General features: G+C 38.2%; 1 protein-coding gene across 1 annotated transcript in view; it reads left to right on the plus strand.

Annotated features, from left to right (window-relative positions):
* The window catches only part of TAF4 (TATA-box binding protein associated factor 4), a 32,985-nt gene extending 20,503 nt beyond the window's left edge, over positions 1–12,482 (plus strand). Inside the window, exons 6-16 of the mRNA XM_072414468.1 lie at positions 1,616–1,738; positions 3,161–3,250; positions 4,610–4,843; positions 5,185–5,332; positions 6,194–6,308; positions 6,538–6,707; positions 7,936–8,066; positions 8,519–8,644; positions 9,016–9,072; positions 9,158–9,277; positions 10,663–12,482. Coding sequence (XP_072270569.1) covers positions 1,616–1,738; positions 3,161–3,250; positions 4,610–4,843; positions 5,185–5,332; positions 6,194–6,308; positions 6,538–6,707; positions 7,936–8,066; positions 8,519–8,644; positions 9,016–9,072; positions 9,158–9,277; positions 10,663–10,830 — 1,482 coding nt within the window. The 3' untranslated portion in view covers positions 10,831–12,482. The remainder of the gene's footprint in view (positions 1–1,615; positions 1,739–3,160; positions 3,251–4,609; positions 4,844–5,184; positions 5,333–6,193; positions 6,309–6,537; positions 6,708–7,935; positions 8,067–8,518; positions 8,645–9,015; positions 9,073–9,157; positions 9,278–10,662) is intronic.
* The last annotated feature ends 663 nt before the right edge of the window (positions 12,483–13,145 follow it).

A 13,145-nucleotide genomic window follows, 5' to 3' on the forward strand; every position in this document is an offset into this window, starting at 1 on the left:
GGAATTTTTTACTCTGCAAATTGGTACAATAGAAGAAATTTATTTTTGCTTGCGTTTTTAGGGTAATAGCTCAGCCTTTTGAGCTGCCATCATTGATGGTCCATACAAGTAAAATATAGAAAAGGTATTGGTACATAAAGATATTACAAGCAAATGCAGGAATTATGGTTAAAACTAAATTCCTGGAGTGCTCCTTGACAAAATAAGGTTTTTCTTGTGACATACTCAAGTTCTAGCCCATAATGGCTCCAATCAGTTCATGAAACGTCTATCGGTCTCTGTAACACTGAGTTTAAAAGTTTCAATCTAATTGACCAGATTACACTCAAATCTCATTTAGTATTCCAGTAACTTTGTAGTGTGAGGTCCTTCTTTATATGGAAAAAAAGTCATTGTTAAATGAGGCCCTTTTACTACATATGATTTGGGTTTATTTAGTTAACTCTTATGCTTATAAGAACCGGTGTTGATGGACTTTGGACTGCAAATGCAGCATGATTTTTATATTTGTTTAAAACTCTTCATAAATTGTTTGGCATTCATTACAGATGTAGTTGACAACTGGAACTGCAGATAATCTACTGACCTGTTGCACGCTGCTTTTCCATTTCTATGAATGACTTGACAAAAGCCCATCAACACTGGACCTAATTGTAAATTTAGAATCCTTTATTATAATTGTAATTGTGATGCCCCCTTTTTGCTTTTTATGGATCAGCCTTCTGTGAAGACCAATGTTCCTGCAGGTGGTAATTCCTCATGTACTGGGTTTGATTTATTAAAGCTCTCCAAGACTGGAGATAAACTATCATGGGAGAACTTGGTTGATCCATCAAACCTAGAATGGATTTCTTATTTAAATAATTTGCTATTAGTTGGCAATTCTTTTCAGTCCTAGACCAGACCTGTTTTAGGTTTGTTGGTTCACCTCGGTTTTCTCATGGTAGTCTATCTTCTCTGGGGAGATTTTTTAAATCAGATCTACTGTGCTTTTGTATCAATAAAAGCCAATATGTATTGATGATGAAATAAATTTAGGGAGATTACTCACAAAACAATCACTTATTTGATTAGGATCCTTCAGAGGTAAAGTGGAGTGGTTCCTAAAACCCCTTATCCAACCACTGTCTGTGTTTCCAAAATAGTTTCTTTTACCTTACTTGCATAGTTATTGCTGCAGATGAAACCTATAATTGCTGATCTTCAAATCCCCTAAATATAACACTCTGTATATTCTTTAGAAATGGAGCCTGTGTGCACATGAGCTTCGAACAGATAGGTCCTAAGTGATGGCATTATTGGCATTTTGTATTTCTTCTTAGGTAGGACTTAGGTCCCCTGTTACCTTGATGGAGAACATATAAAACATTTCTCTACCCTTTGAGCCCTCTCTGTTTCACTTTACCTCATTCAGACTCGTAAATTTTTATAACAGAAAACCACCTCGGACAGGCATTATGTAAATGCAGGTGCAAAATGATCATTCTCTATTTTGTACAGCTGAATGATTTGCCTTAAGTGACTTATATTGCAAAGGAATGAAACACAAAAGCACAATGTAATCGCATCATCGGTCTGAGTGTGCTGTGTAATTAATATTTCTTGTATACTTCAGGAAACCATGGAAAATGTGAAGAAATGTAAGAATTTTTTATCCACTCTCATAAAACTGGCCTCATCGGGTAAACAGTCCTCAGAGACGGCAGCTAATGTTAAAGAGCTAGTACAAAATCTGCTGGTAAGTGGTTGTTATATTATCCTTCCATATCTTTTCCCAGCTCTATCCCCCCTCTCTATGTCTGATAACTCATTTCACTTGTTAATGTTTTCCTTGACCTCATACTTTCTTTACATTGTCTTTCTCTATTGTCTCAGCCTGATTCCTCCTAACCTGTATGGAGATAAATCTGAAGGCAGCTAGTGCTGACTAAAATGCTAGTTGCCTGGCTGACCCAGAACAAGCAAATCGATTGGAAATGCCATTAGTCAAAGTCAGAGCTTTGTGTATTTGTCAATGTCTAGAGACACGATAGCCAGGAAACTAGTATTTCCAGCATTGGCAGCTTTGATACTTACTTTGTACAGCATAAATGTGTTCGGGGAGGGGGCAGACATTTTCTGGACGTTGCATGTAGCCTCTAAAAACACAGGCACTAACTGTCTACAAGAAAGGACCAATTTGTGACTATTTGTTGCAAAGATAAAACCACTTTCAAAAAAACGTTAGTGTAAACGTTATCTAGCATCATACAGATACTGGGAATGGGTCTGGACTCTGTATACACACATTCAATGCAATAGGCGAAAAAATATCTTTAAAAATGTTAGCAGATGGGTAATCTGTTTTTTTGTTTTTCCCTATAAAACCTGGCCTGCTAACAATTACTTATAGTTGAAGTCTATTCTGGGCATGTACTGTTAGGAAGGGGGTCACTAATGTAAACCTGTTATTGTAGATGTAGGGACAAAGATAACTTTTGTGCAAGTAGTAAAATACTGACTTCTTAGCACATAAATATTTATGTATCACTGTGAGTACATTTTACAGCTTTGTTATTGGTTAATTGAATTGTGAAAACAGCACTGACCAGGCTTTAAACTTGATGGTAATATGAACAACTGAATCCTGATATATATTTTACCTTCAGCCCTGTAGACATGACCAGAATCATTTACACTTAACAGCTTGCTTCACAGTATTCAGGACTTATAATGACATTACACGTTTTAACTTTGTATAGAAGTTAGTATTTGTAATCTAGAATCTCAGAAAAATGGTTCTGTTTTTTTGGGTATGTGCTGTATGAATTTGCTTGTACAGGAGGCACTACACACCGGATAGGGTCAGTACTTAATTAGCAGGTTTTATGGGTCCCTTAGAACTAAACATAGCCCAGGAAGGCTACGCACAGGGGAGCTAATAGGAGCCAATATTTGTGAATGGCAGCTTCTAAGCAAGTCCTATGTATGCAGATTGCATCCACAAACCCCAGAAATGCACATAGTTTATAGTGAATAACTTAGCAAGAATATAAATCTGTTGAATTATCTTCTCCCTTCGTGTGAAAAGGTGTGATGGTTGTTGTTAGCACTTTACATTTGTTGTATGTTCTACAGTGTAAAAATCCATAACATTACATGTAAACTCTTTCTCCCACAGGATGGTAAAATTGAAGCAGAAGATTTCACCAGTAGGTTATACAGAGAACTGAACTCTTCACCTCAACCTTACCTTGTGCCTTTCCTAAAGGTAAGACTGCTCTCCCATCCTGGGCCCCTGTTTCTTCAGGATCTAACACTTTCTTCCCTTTGTGTGTACCAGGGGCCACATGCAACTATTTGGCCCTTTATGTGTGACACTCGAACCCTCCTTTTTTTCTTTAATGCTGTTAAACATTCCTGTGCTGTTCCTCACTTTTTTTCTGCAAGTGTTTTTAATGAAACTTGCCAAGAATACATGCATTGGGCCATCAGTAATTTTTAGGGGACTGTATACAACACAGTAAAAAATAGCTGACTTGTAAAAGGGTTGTAAGAGTCGTGATCTCCAACATATTTCTGGTATTTGTCTTAAGTTTATTTTCCCCTGAAGCCTGTCCGCAGTCTTTAACAACTCCTTTGGCGTGTTTGCAGTCTCTGACTATCTTCTGCAACATATTTGTAGTCTGTGACAGCCTTTTGTAGCTTTATAATTGATTAATGATTTGTTTGACCCTTGGTGTTATTAAGGGCTCCAATTGGGGTCCCCTATTTCTAGTACTGATATAATGAATGTGGAATGTATTGGCAATAACCAGAAGTATCTTGGTAGGTACTATATGGCATGGCTAGGATTTCACTTCTGTAAATGTTAAACGTAAGTCAGCAGTAGAGTTAGGCTTCAAGTCATGGGTCAGGTGTATTAAATGTTTGGTTCCTAAATGTTGGCACTTTTACCAGGTTTCACATTTGCTTCCCCAGGAGTCGGAAGTGGAAACAACAATTTACAAACATGCAACAGGATATGTAAACTGTATAAACATAAACATAATGGGCAATAAGCATTGTTTGCAATGAATAATTAAACAAACAAACATGTAAATAACTTGCCCAAAATAATTATTTTTAAAACGAAAGAAAAGTGGTAAAATGATAAATCAAAAACTTGCATTTCAGTTCTTCTCCGTGATGGATCACCAGGTGATAAAATAGCATAGCATATATGAAGGTCAGGAAAAGAGTGAAAAACAGAAACATTATTTCCTTAGCTGAAGATATTAAGAAATGTGCACACCAAGGGAAGACTAAAAATGTGCATATGACTTATTTTGCATTATAGTCTGCATATATTCTTTCTTGTTGTAGATTATTTTTCATCTCTGACTTCTGCGAAAACCAATATGATTGTCCTGAGTAACAAAGGCTATGTACACACGGTGTATGATTACAAAAGAAGGGTCTTTATGTGTAAATGGGAGTCTTTTTAGCGAACACAAAGAAAAAAAATCTTGGTTTTATTATTCTGCAACAGTGCATATGTTTTCATTAGCTTAAAAGTTCCTCAATCTGAAACTGTTTATTTGTGATAATACAAACTTGGTGATGATTATTATGTTTTTTGTTTCTTCAGAGGAGCCTCCCTGCCTTGCGCCAGCTGACCCCTGACTCTGCAGCCTTTATCCAGCAGAGTCAGCAGCAGCAACCGGCCACCCAGGCCACGACGGCCCTCACTGCAGTCATGCTGAACAGCTCTGTACAGCGAACAGCTGGCAAGACCACTGCCACAGTAACAAATACTGTACAACAACCTGTCCTCAGCCTCGCACAACCTGTACAGTCCAAACCTGGCCAGCCAGCTCCACTGGTAAGTTATTTCAGATACTAATTTCCTGCAACGTTAAAAAAAAAAAAAAAAAGACCAAGGTTTAAGAATGCTCTTGCATTTAGATAACATTTTGTAGATTAGCAGTCACATTTGGGAGAGTTGGGGGAAAGATTACAAATTATATATTTTTAGTCTTACATACAAGAAATATAAGACACACAGCAATATGCAAATTGATGGATTGAAGTAGAGTTGACCTTTAAATGTTGGATCAGCAATCAATGTGGCTGCATCCACCAATACCTAATGATTACAGAATACCTTCACATATAACCTGTACTAATATATTTATCTGTGCTTTTCGTCCCTCTTTTCATCAGGTTATCCAGCAGGCACATAAAGCTGGAGCAGTTGTACGACACCCACAGGTCACATTGACCCAGACGCCTATGGTAGCACTTAGACCGCCTCAAAGCCGAATTATGCTCACCACTCCGCAGCAGCTACAGCTAAACCAGCTGCAGACAGGTGAGTCTGACTGAAAAAATGCTACACAGTGTCACCAGTGCCATGTTACTGCAAAACATTGTTTCTTAACCAGCACAAATCTTTTAGTAGTTTAAAGCTTTTACATGTTTAATGGAAAAAGCTCTAAAGACTGTTCTGACTATATTGGGGCCTTTTCATTTAAATAGCTTGACCTTACATAAAGGTTTTTGTTTGTGTTGGGCTTCACATAAATATATACATTTTATATATACTATTTATTCATTTATAATCTCCGTATTAGTTATTAAAGCCTGCCATTCTCAAGTGAAAAGCTTGTAAGAAATATACATGGCTGCGAGTTCTATAAGTATATGTAAACCCAAACAATAAATTTCCTTTATTGCTTCTTTTTGGTTACGTTAAGTATGTTATTTAACCAGGGTTACTGTATCTGTTCAAGAAGTGGAAAAAATACCTTCTGATCTTGCTAGACATGCAGTGAGATTTTGAGGTCCTGGGCTGCCTGCAGCAGTATCAGCTCTGCCCAGTTCTCTCCTGTGGACTCCATGACACTCCTGTGTTATGTGAATGAGAAATGGGTAGTATTCTGTAATAATAAGACATTTCTAGGGTGACAGCACTGCTTCACTATACATATAGTGCAACTGTTGAAAAATGGCTCCAAAAAAGAAAACTAGTACAGTCACATTTACATAGTGGTTAACTGCAATACTTTTTTTTATTTATGTGTGTACAAAAAAAAATTGAAAGTGATAACATGATAAAAGATTTGGAGTATAGAGGTTGGATTTAGGATAAAGGGGTGTGGCGAGACGAGGGACAGCTTAATTGCATTTAAAATATTTTCTGTATAATTTTTTCCCCCATTCTTCTGTCTAGTCCCAGTGGTGAAACCGACTGTAGTAGCTGGAACGAAGGCCTTTCCTACAGCAGCAGCGCAAGCAGCCGGCGCACAGAAAAACAAGTTAAAAGAGCCGGGGGGAGGATCATTCAGGTGAGGAAAAAGCATTTTCTACCTCATTGTATATACATGTAACCTTTGGATACAGCAGTGTGTCCACCAGAAGCATGCATTACAATTATCACAGTGTAGAATTTTAGATTCTGTCACAATTGCAAACAGACAGCGAATGAGCTTTTCTGGACCAGACGTAAGATTGCACTTGACAATTATTTTCTTTTACGATCTGTCTCAAAATGCCCTTCTTTCTTCTCCCATGCAGGGACGACGATGATATCAACGATGTGGCTTCTATGGCAGGAGTAAACCTGTCAGAGGAAAGTGCACGGATATTGGCAACAAATTCAGAGTTAGTGGGGACGTTAACGCGATCTTGTAAAGATGAATTATTCCTGCTCCCTGCATTATTACAGAGGCGGATACTGGAGATCGGTATGTCTGTCTGCTTTACTACTGTACAGTGAGATCAAATTATAGATTTGTAAATGAATATTGGGTTTGGCTGAAACCTGGAGCGAATATATGTACAAATAAATGGGATGTTTTAGTATAGTAATTGGCTACCAAGTGGTAATACATTTTCTAGGCGCCAAAAAGGCTTAAGGTAAAAAAACAAAAACAAAAAAGTGCATAGTCTTTTGTAAAGTAGGAACTTTTCTTCATAAAGCAGTTCTTTACCCTGAATGAAATGTTTTTTTTTACTACGGGAGAGACACACCATTTCTCCTGCAACATAAGTCTCCTTCTGTCTATTCAGAATCATTTGCTCAAGTTGTCATAGACTGAGTTTAATGAACTCTTGTTCATTTGTAGGAGTTCTTTTGCCATTAACCCCCCTAGCGTTCTAATTCTGTCAGTTTTTTGATCCAAAAAGTGATCCTATTTTTTTTGCATAGAAATCATTTAAAAGCAGATTACATTGTAATCTGCTTTTAAATTTCCCTCCCAGACACACCCCCATACATCACCACTCACATCACCCGGAAGATGACTCATCCTCCCAGGGTGATGTGAGTGGGGATTTCCCTGCCCTGCCTCACACAGGCACACAGTTGCTGGAGCTGCTGCTGCTCCCATCTCCAGAGAGATGCAAAGCACAATGCAGGATTTCTGTATTGTGCTTCACATCTCACTGCAGATGCCAGCAGCAATAGCAAAGTCCGGGGGTGGTCACGGGGGGCCATGCAGCGTGGCTGGGACCCAGGTGCTATTTAAAAGCCGATTACTCAGTAATCTGCTTTTAAATTTCCCGCCCGGCCACACTCCCTGACGGACCGGCGCCCGGGCATCACACCAGGACCATTGGATCGCCGCTGGAGCGTGGGGCAAAGGTAAGGGGGGCTCGCTTTTTGCAAGTAAAAGCCACCCCGAGTCACACTCGGGATTACTGCTAAGGGGGGTTAAGGTTTATCAACAAAGATGGTGGCTTCAGTTTAGCACGCCTAAGGACCATTTTGGTGATGCCGAAATCTCTCATTTCAGCACTATGCGGGCTGTTAAAATCACATAGGCAGAAAGAAATGTGTAATTTCAAGGGTGGAACACCCCCGCCCTCCCCCCCACACACACTGTTTTTATTATCAAAAACTTACATTAAGTTGGACTTGACAGCTTCCATTTCAATGTGACTTTTTTCATCATGTGTTATTCCTATTTCTAGGTAAGAAACACGGGATAACGGAAGTCCACCCAGACGTGGTTGGGTATGTCTCGCACGCCACACAACAGCGATTACAAAACATTGTGGAGAAAATCTCTGAAACTGCTCAGCAAAAGAACATCTCTCATAAAGTAAGTATAGGATAATTAATGCCATCAATTTATTCTATTTGTACTAAAAATAGATTTTGGTGGTTAAAAAGATTTTGGTAATCATTATTCAGAACAGTCTCCTTTCATTATCATAGTCTTCAGATTCCTTTGAATTTGTAAGAAAGGGTTCTAGGCAAGCAGATATCTATTAATCAAATCCAAGGGGGTCCAAGAAGTAGAATTGTGACAACTGGAGATTTGTAAATATGAAAGGCACTGATCCGTCAGGTATTAGCTGTATATCTGAAGAATGCTTGTAGTTTGATCCTTATGAATCTCAAATTTTTACATATTTGTTTTTAGGTTTTGTTATTAGAATGTTTTGGAACCTAGGCAAGGCTAAAGCTTTTAGAAAGCAGCTTCAATTGGACAGCAGGGGTATATTGTTTGATGTATGCTTGATTTTTGTTCCCATTGTTTATTTCCTATAGGAGGACGATCGGTACGAGCAGACAAGTGATGTTCGGACGCAACTTAAGTTCTTCGAACAGCTCGACCAGCTAGAAAAACAGAGAAAAGATGAACAGGAGAGAGAAATTCTCATGCGGGCAGCAAAGGTTTGTTTCCGGCTTGCGGATACCTCAATATTAGCTCACATATTGTACAGTGACTTTGAACTTTCTACTGAAAACCTAAGATCTCCCATTTCTCTTGCTTGGGTGAAAATTGAATTGCAGTCATTCTCCTCCTTTTCCAATGCTCTGGCTTGTGGGTGAGCCCTAGGCATCCTTACTTACAGTACATCACTGATAGTTCTGCAGTTCTTTTTTTTTTGTACCCTAGAAAAAAAAGGGCGTTTAATCCTTTTTTGCTGTCCCATTTAGGTTCCTATAAAGTCAACTTCTGTGCATTCGGTTGTTCTTCATTAACACAAGTTATTTAAAGGTTTGTCATCTGACTTTTCCTTTTTTTTTGTGCTTTTTCGCAGTCAAGGTCACGGCAGGAAGATCCAGAACAGTTGCGGTTGAAACAGAAGGCAAAGGAGGTGAGTGCCAAACTTTGAGGTTTACTCTCCTCTCTCTACCTCAGTGGCAGTCTTCTCAATTTTTCTCTTTTGTTGTCCTTTACAGATGCAGCAACAGGAACTGGCACAAATGAGGCAAAGAGATGCGAACTTAACAGCGTTAGCAGCTATCGGCCCTCGAAAAAAGAGGAAAGTGGATTCCCCAGGCCCTGGTTCAGGTTCAGAGGTCAGTATTTATATTTTTTAAAAAAAAAATTTCAGTGTTGAAAGCTTTTACCCTACAGTAGCATAGCTTTGTTTTGCTAAATCCTAACTAGTTTTCCTACTTGTTCTGGACTTATAAACATAACAATTTAATCCTTTGGAAACATATTTGCTGTTGTCCCACTCTGAAGCACCACTAATTGGTTGCTCTGAAGCTACTAGCGCTCAGTAGAAGTGCTTTGCTATATTCTTTCTGAATGTTGGCCTTTGTAAACCTATTGTTTTCCAGTCTGTTCTGTGCTGTTCGGTGCCTTGGGTTTTACAGTGTGAGCAATACAAGTAGAGCACTCTGACCAGTAGTAGATTTTCACTTTAAACTAAATGTGAGAATCTTTAAATATATATTTCTGTTGTTGAAAGTAATTATGTGCTTCCAACTGTAGGAAGTCATTTTTGAAGTTTTGAAGTCATTCCAATACACTATTTCCTTTACACCTAAAGTATAGAAAACTCATAGTGATAGGACACTACAGTATTGGTTAGTCTTTAACTATACTAAATGGTGTTCACATAAGGATATGTGATTGTTGTCAGGTGCTTTAAAGCGGAACTAAACCCTTACCCATAAGGACTTTGAATATACGGGACTTGCTGCTCCAGGGGCGTGTCCACGACAGCCTGGGTATAAAGGAAATAGGCTAAATAATGTTGGCAGCTTCTAATGGCTGTATGTTAAGAATTTTGGGGGATTAACACTATCAACTTTATATATCACTCATGACTGACCCTCTTAAAACCAGCTGATGATTTACCACAGTACTCATTATGGTAGCCATAAGGGTTAAAACTGGTTTAAATTCACTCATTGTAGACTCCCCTGGTCATCCATTTAGACCCTCTATGCGTCTGTAAAGAGGACCACCCCTGTGTCTAGAGGAATTTTTCAGTAATAAAGTTAAATATTAAAACGCTAAAAAATAAATAAAAAGCATAAAAGCGGGAAGACTGTTGTGAATTTACAATTTTATCTGAACAGAAGTAAAAATTGTTAAAATTGACATAAAAAAGGTAATGAACTTTGTCACCTTGGCCATGCTCTTATTCACACCCTTGCAGCTGCTTGTTCCTCTGAAGTTTGTATTTCTGGGTATGGGGGAGTATATGACCTGCTTTCCTGTGACTGTGCCAAGGCATTGCAATTAGTCACTAAGCCAGAGCACAGTTCACATGACCAGAGGGTGATGTCACTGCCCCCTTTAGATGTCAACTATTTTAATACAGGCTGTGAAGAAGCTCAAATAAGGTGTTTTTAAGTGGTTTGGGGTGCAGATATTTGTCACACTTTCCTGCATTGTCTCCTGGAGTTTTAACATTTTTTAACATGCTATGTCTCCTTTCATCCTCCAGGCATCAAGCACCAGTACAACACCCTCCAGCAGCTCCGGCGCAGGCAGTAGCAGACAGTTTACACGGCAGCGGATAACACGTGTCAATCTCAGGGACCTCATTTTTTGTTTGGAAAACGAGAGAGAGACAAGCCATTCACTTTTGCTATATAAAGCATTCCTTAAGTGAAAAAAAAACAAAAAAACACAAAAACAAACTCAACAAAAATGGAAAAGATCAAGGTATTTTTTTCTTTCGTTTTTTCAAAGACGACACTTTCCCCCATTTCCAACCTCGCTGGGACTGTTTTTTTGTTTTTATATGTTTGCTGATTCTTATTGCCTTTTTTTGGTCTCTTTTTGATGTGCTTTTTAAGAGCAAACCACAATCATCACTCTTCAGATTCCTTCCAGTTTTAAATAATACCTGCTTCATAAATAAAATTTTAGCATGGAGAGACGCAAACGACGGATACTTGGATGGACAAACCCACAGGATGGAAAGCTGCCTTCTGCAAATCAAGCCATATATGGATAATTTTACAGGATGGATGGATTTTTTTAAACCTGTTTTTACTTCTGTTTCTTGCCAGTGATCAGTAACTGGGCATTTTATCTGCCCCCTTCATTGCCAGTGAAAGGGGTTCTAAATATGACACTTTGGTTCTTTTTTGCAGAGGGCAGTCCCTCTTACCCCCCTATTTTTTCCCCATTGTATTTATTGGTTTTACCTCTGCCTACTGTGGGATCGACCCACCCGAACCATCTTTTGCCTCTCTGATTTTTAGCAATCCACAGTGTTTCCCCCTTCTACCTTTCAAACCACCCAACATTTTTTAATTCAGATTTCCACAATAAAGTTTTAAAAAGACTGTTTTTAAATTGTAGGAAGAAATAATTAAAGTATAAAACAACAATGCAATGCTATTTTGCTTTTTTTCGTTTGTTTTTGTTTGTAAAGAAGAAAAAAAAAAACCTGTGGGCAGTTGCAAAAGATTATGACAAAGGACACAACATTTTATGGCATAAACATAAATATATAAATATCTATATATAAATATATATTACTTGCACTGTTTTAATTTTTCTGATTTCTTATATAATTTGAGCGCTCTGCCCTCTCTTTAACAGAGATGCCACCGTGTTATTTTGTTTTTGTTTTTTTTACAGAGAGGGTTATTATTTTATTTTTCTGTTTTGTGACACACTTGGTAAAAGTCTCGACATGGCTTGCTGTATTTTTGGGTAGTTCTTGTAGATACATTTTTGGCACACGATAGCTGGGGGTGGTGAAATAATATAACACAGACTCTCCCATTCTCCCACAAATAATTATGTACAAAAATCCGTAACTATTTTGTTAAAAACAGTATGCAAGCTTTGGCGACCGTTTCTGCCGCCACAGCAATAGCCCCGTCTTTGTACCTATTTTTTTATCATGGAATTAAAAAGAAAAAAAAAAATAATAAAATATACTAATTGGTTCTTTATATTTTCAGAGGTTACTGTATTAAACTGTTGATTGGTAATACTTTTATGAGTGTAAATAGCCTGACTCTGTGTCTGCCCTCCCCAATTTACCAAACTCTGCCTTTGTCACCAAACTCTGATCAGTATTTGTAACTGACCGCTGTTACATCACGTCGTCGTCTCCTTCCCTTCCTGCTTTCCTTTCTCCCGCCTGCTGATCTTGTCTTTCCATTTTGTTTTCTTGTACATTTTTGCACAGTTACTTGTTCATATGTAAATATTTTACTTTCAAAAATGAAGTTTTTAATTGCTATTGTTTTATATAGGATTGAAAGAAAATTAACTCCTTTATTAAAAACAAATTTATCTGTACGACGTCTGCCTGTGTGTTAACTGCCTGTTGTTGAATTGTTTCACAATGTACAATGCAAAAACAGAGGTAAACCAGGGATGTATTGAAGCTGCCATTTGTTACCTACCCTCAGCAGGGTGCCTTGGCTGTTATGCTTATCCAGTGGCTTAATTTTTGATTAATTTAGAACAAAGTTTCAGATTTGGAGTTTAAAGCTAGAATTTTCTAGTTGTACTCAGAAAGTGCTGAAGCCAATTAGCCATGAATGTACCATTCCCACAAGAAGGACAGCACTTGTTTCTCCTCTCTGTACAGGTATCCTTATGTTTTTTAAAATTACAGACCCTGAGCTTGGCTTTACTATCTAGTCAATTGCTATACTAGGACAAGAATGCGGAAGTTGACACTTAACTTCTTTACAGGGTAATAACTTGAGGCACCACTAAAAAATAAGAAGCCAGCAAAAGCAGCCATTTGTTTCTGTCCCCATGGGATCATCTGAAAGGAGAACCCAAATAGCAAAACGATCAGTTGGACCAAATATAAAATGACTAGTTGGTGTTGTGATGTTATGACCATACAGTAGCAGTGCTGAGCCTCTGTATTGCTGTAGATTGTAGATTCTCTGTATCATAGGAAAAATTATATGGAACTCATTGGAACCAGTCGAAACTTTTGCTGGT

Source organism: Pyxicephalus adspersus, chromosome 6 (assembly GCF_032062135.1).
Source record: "Pyxicephalus adspersus chromosome 6, UCB_Pads_2.0, whole genome shotgun sequence".
NCBI lineage: Eukaryota > Metazoa > Chordata > Amphibia > Anura > Pyxicephalidae > Pyxicephalus > Pyxicephalus adspersus.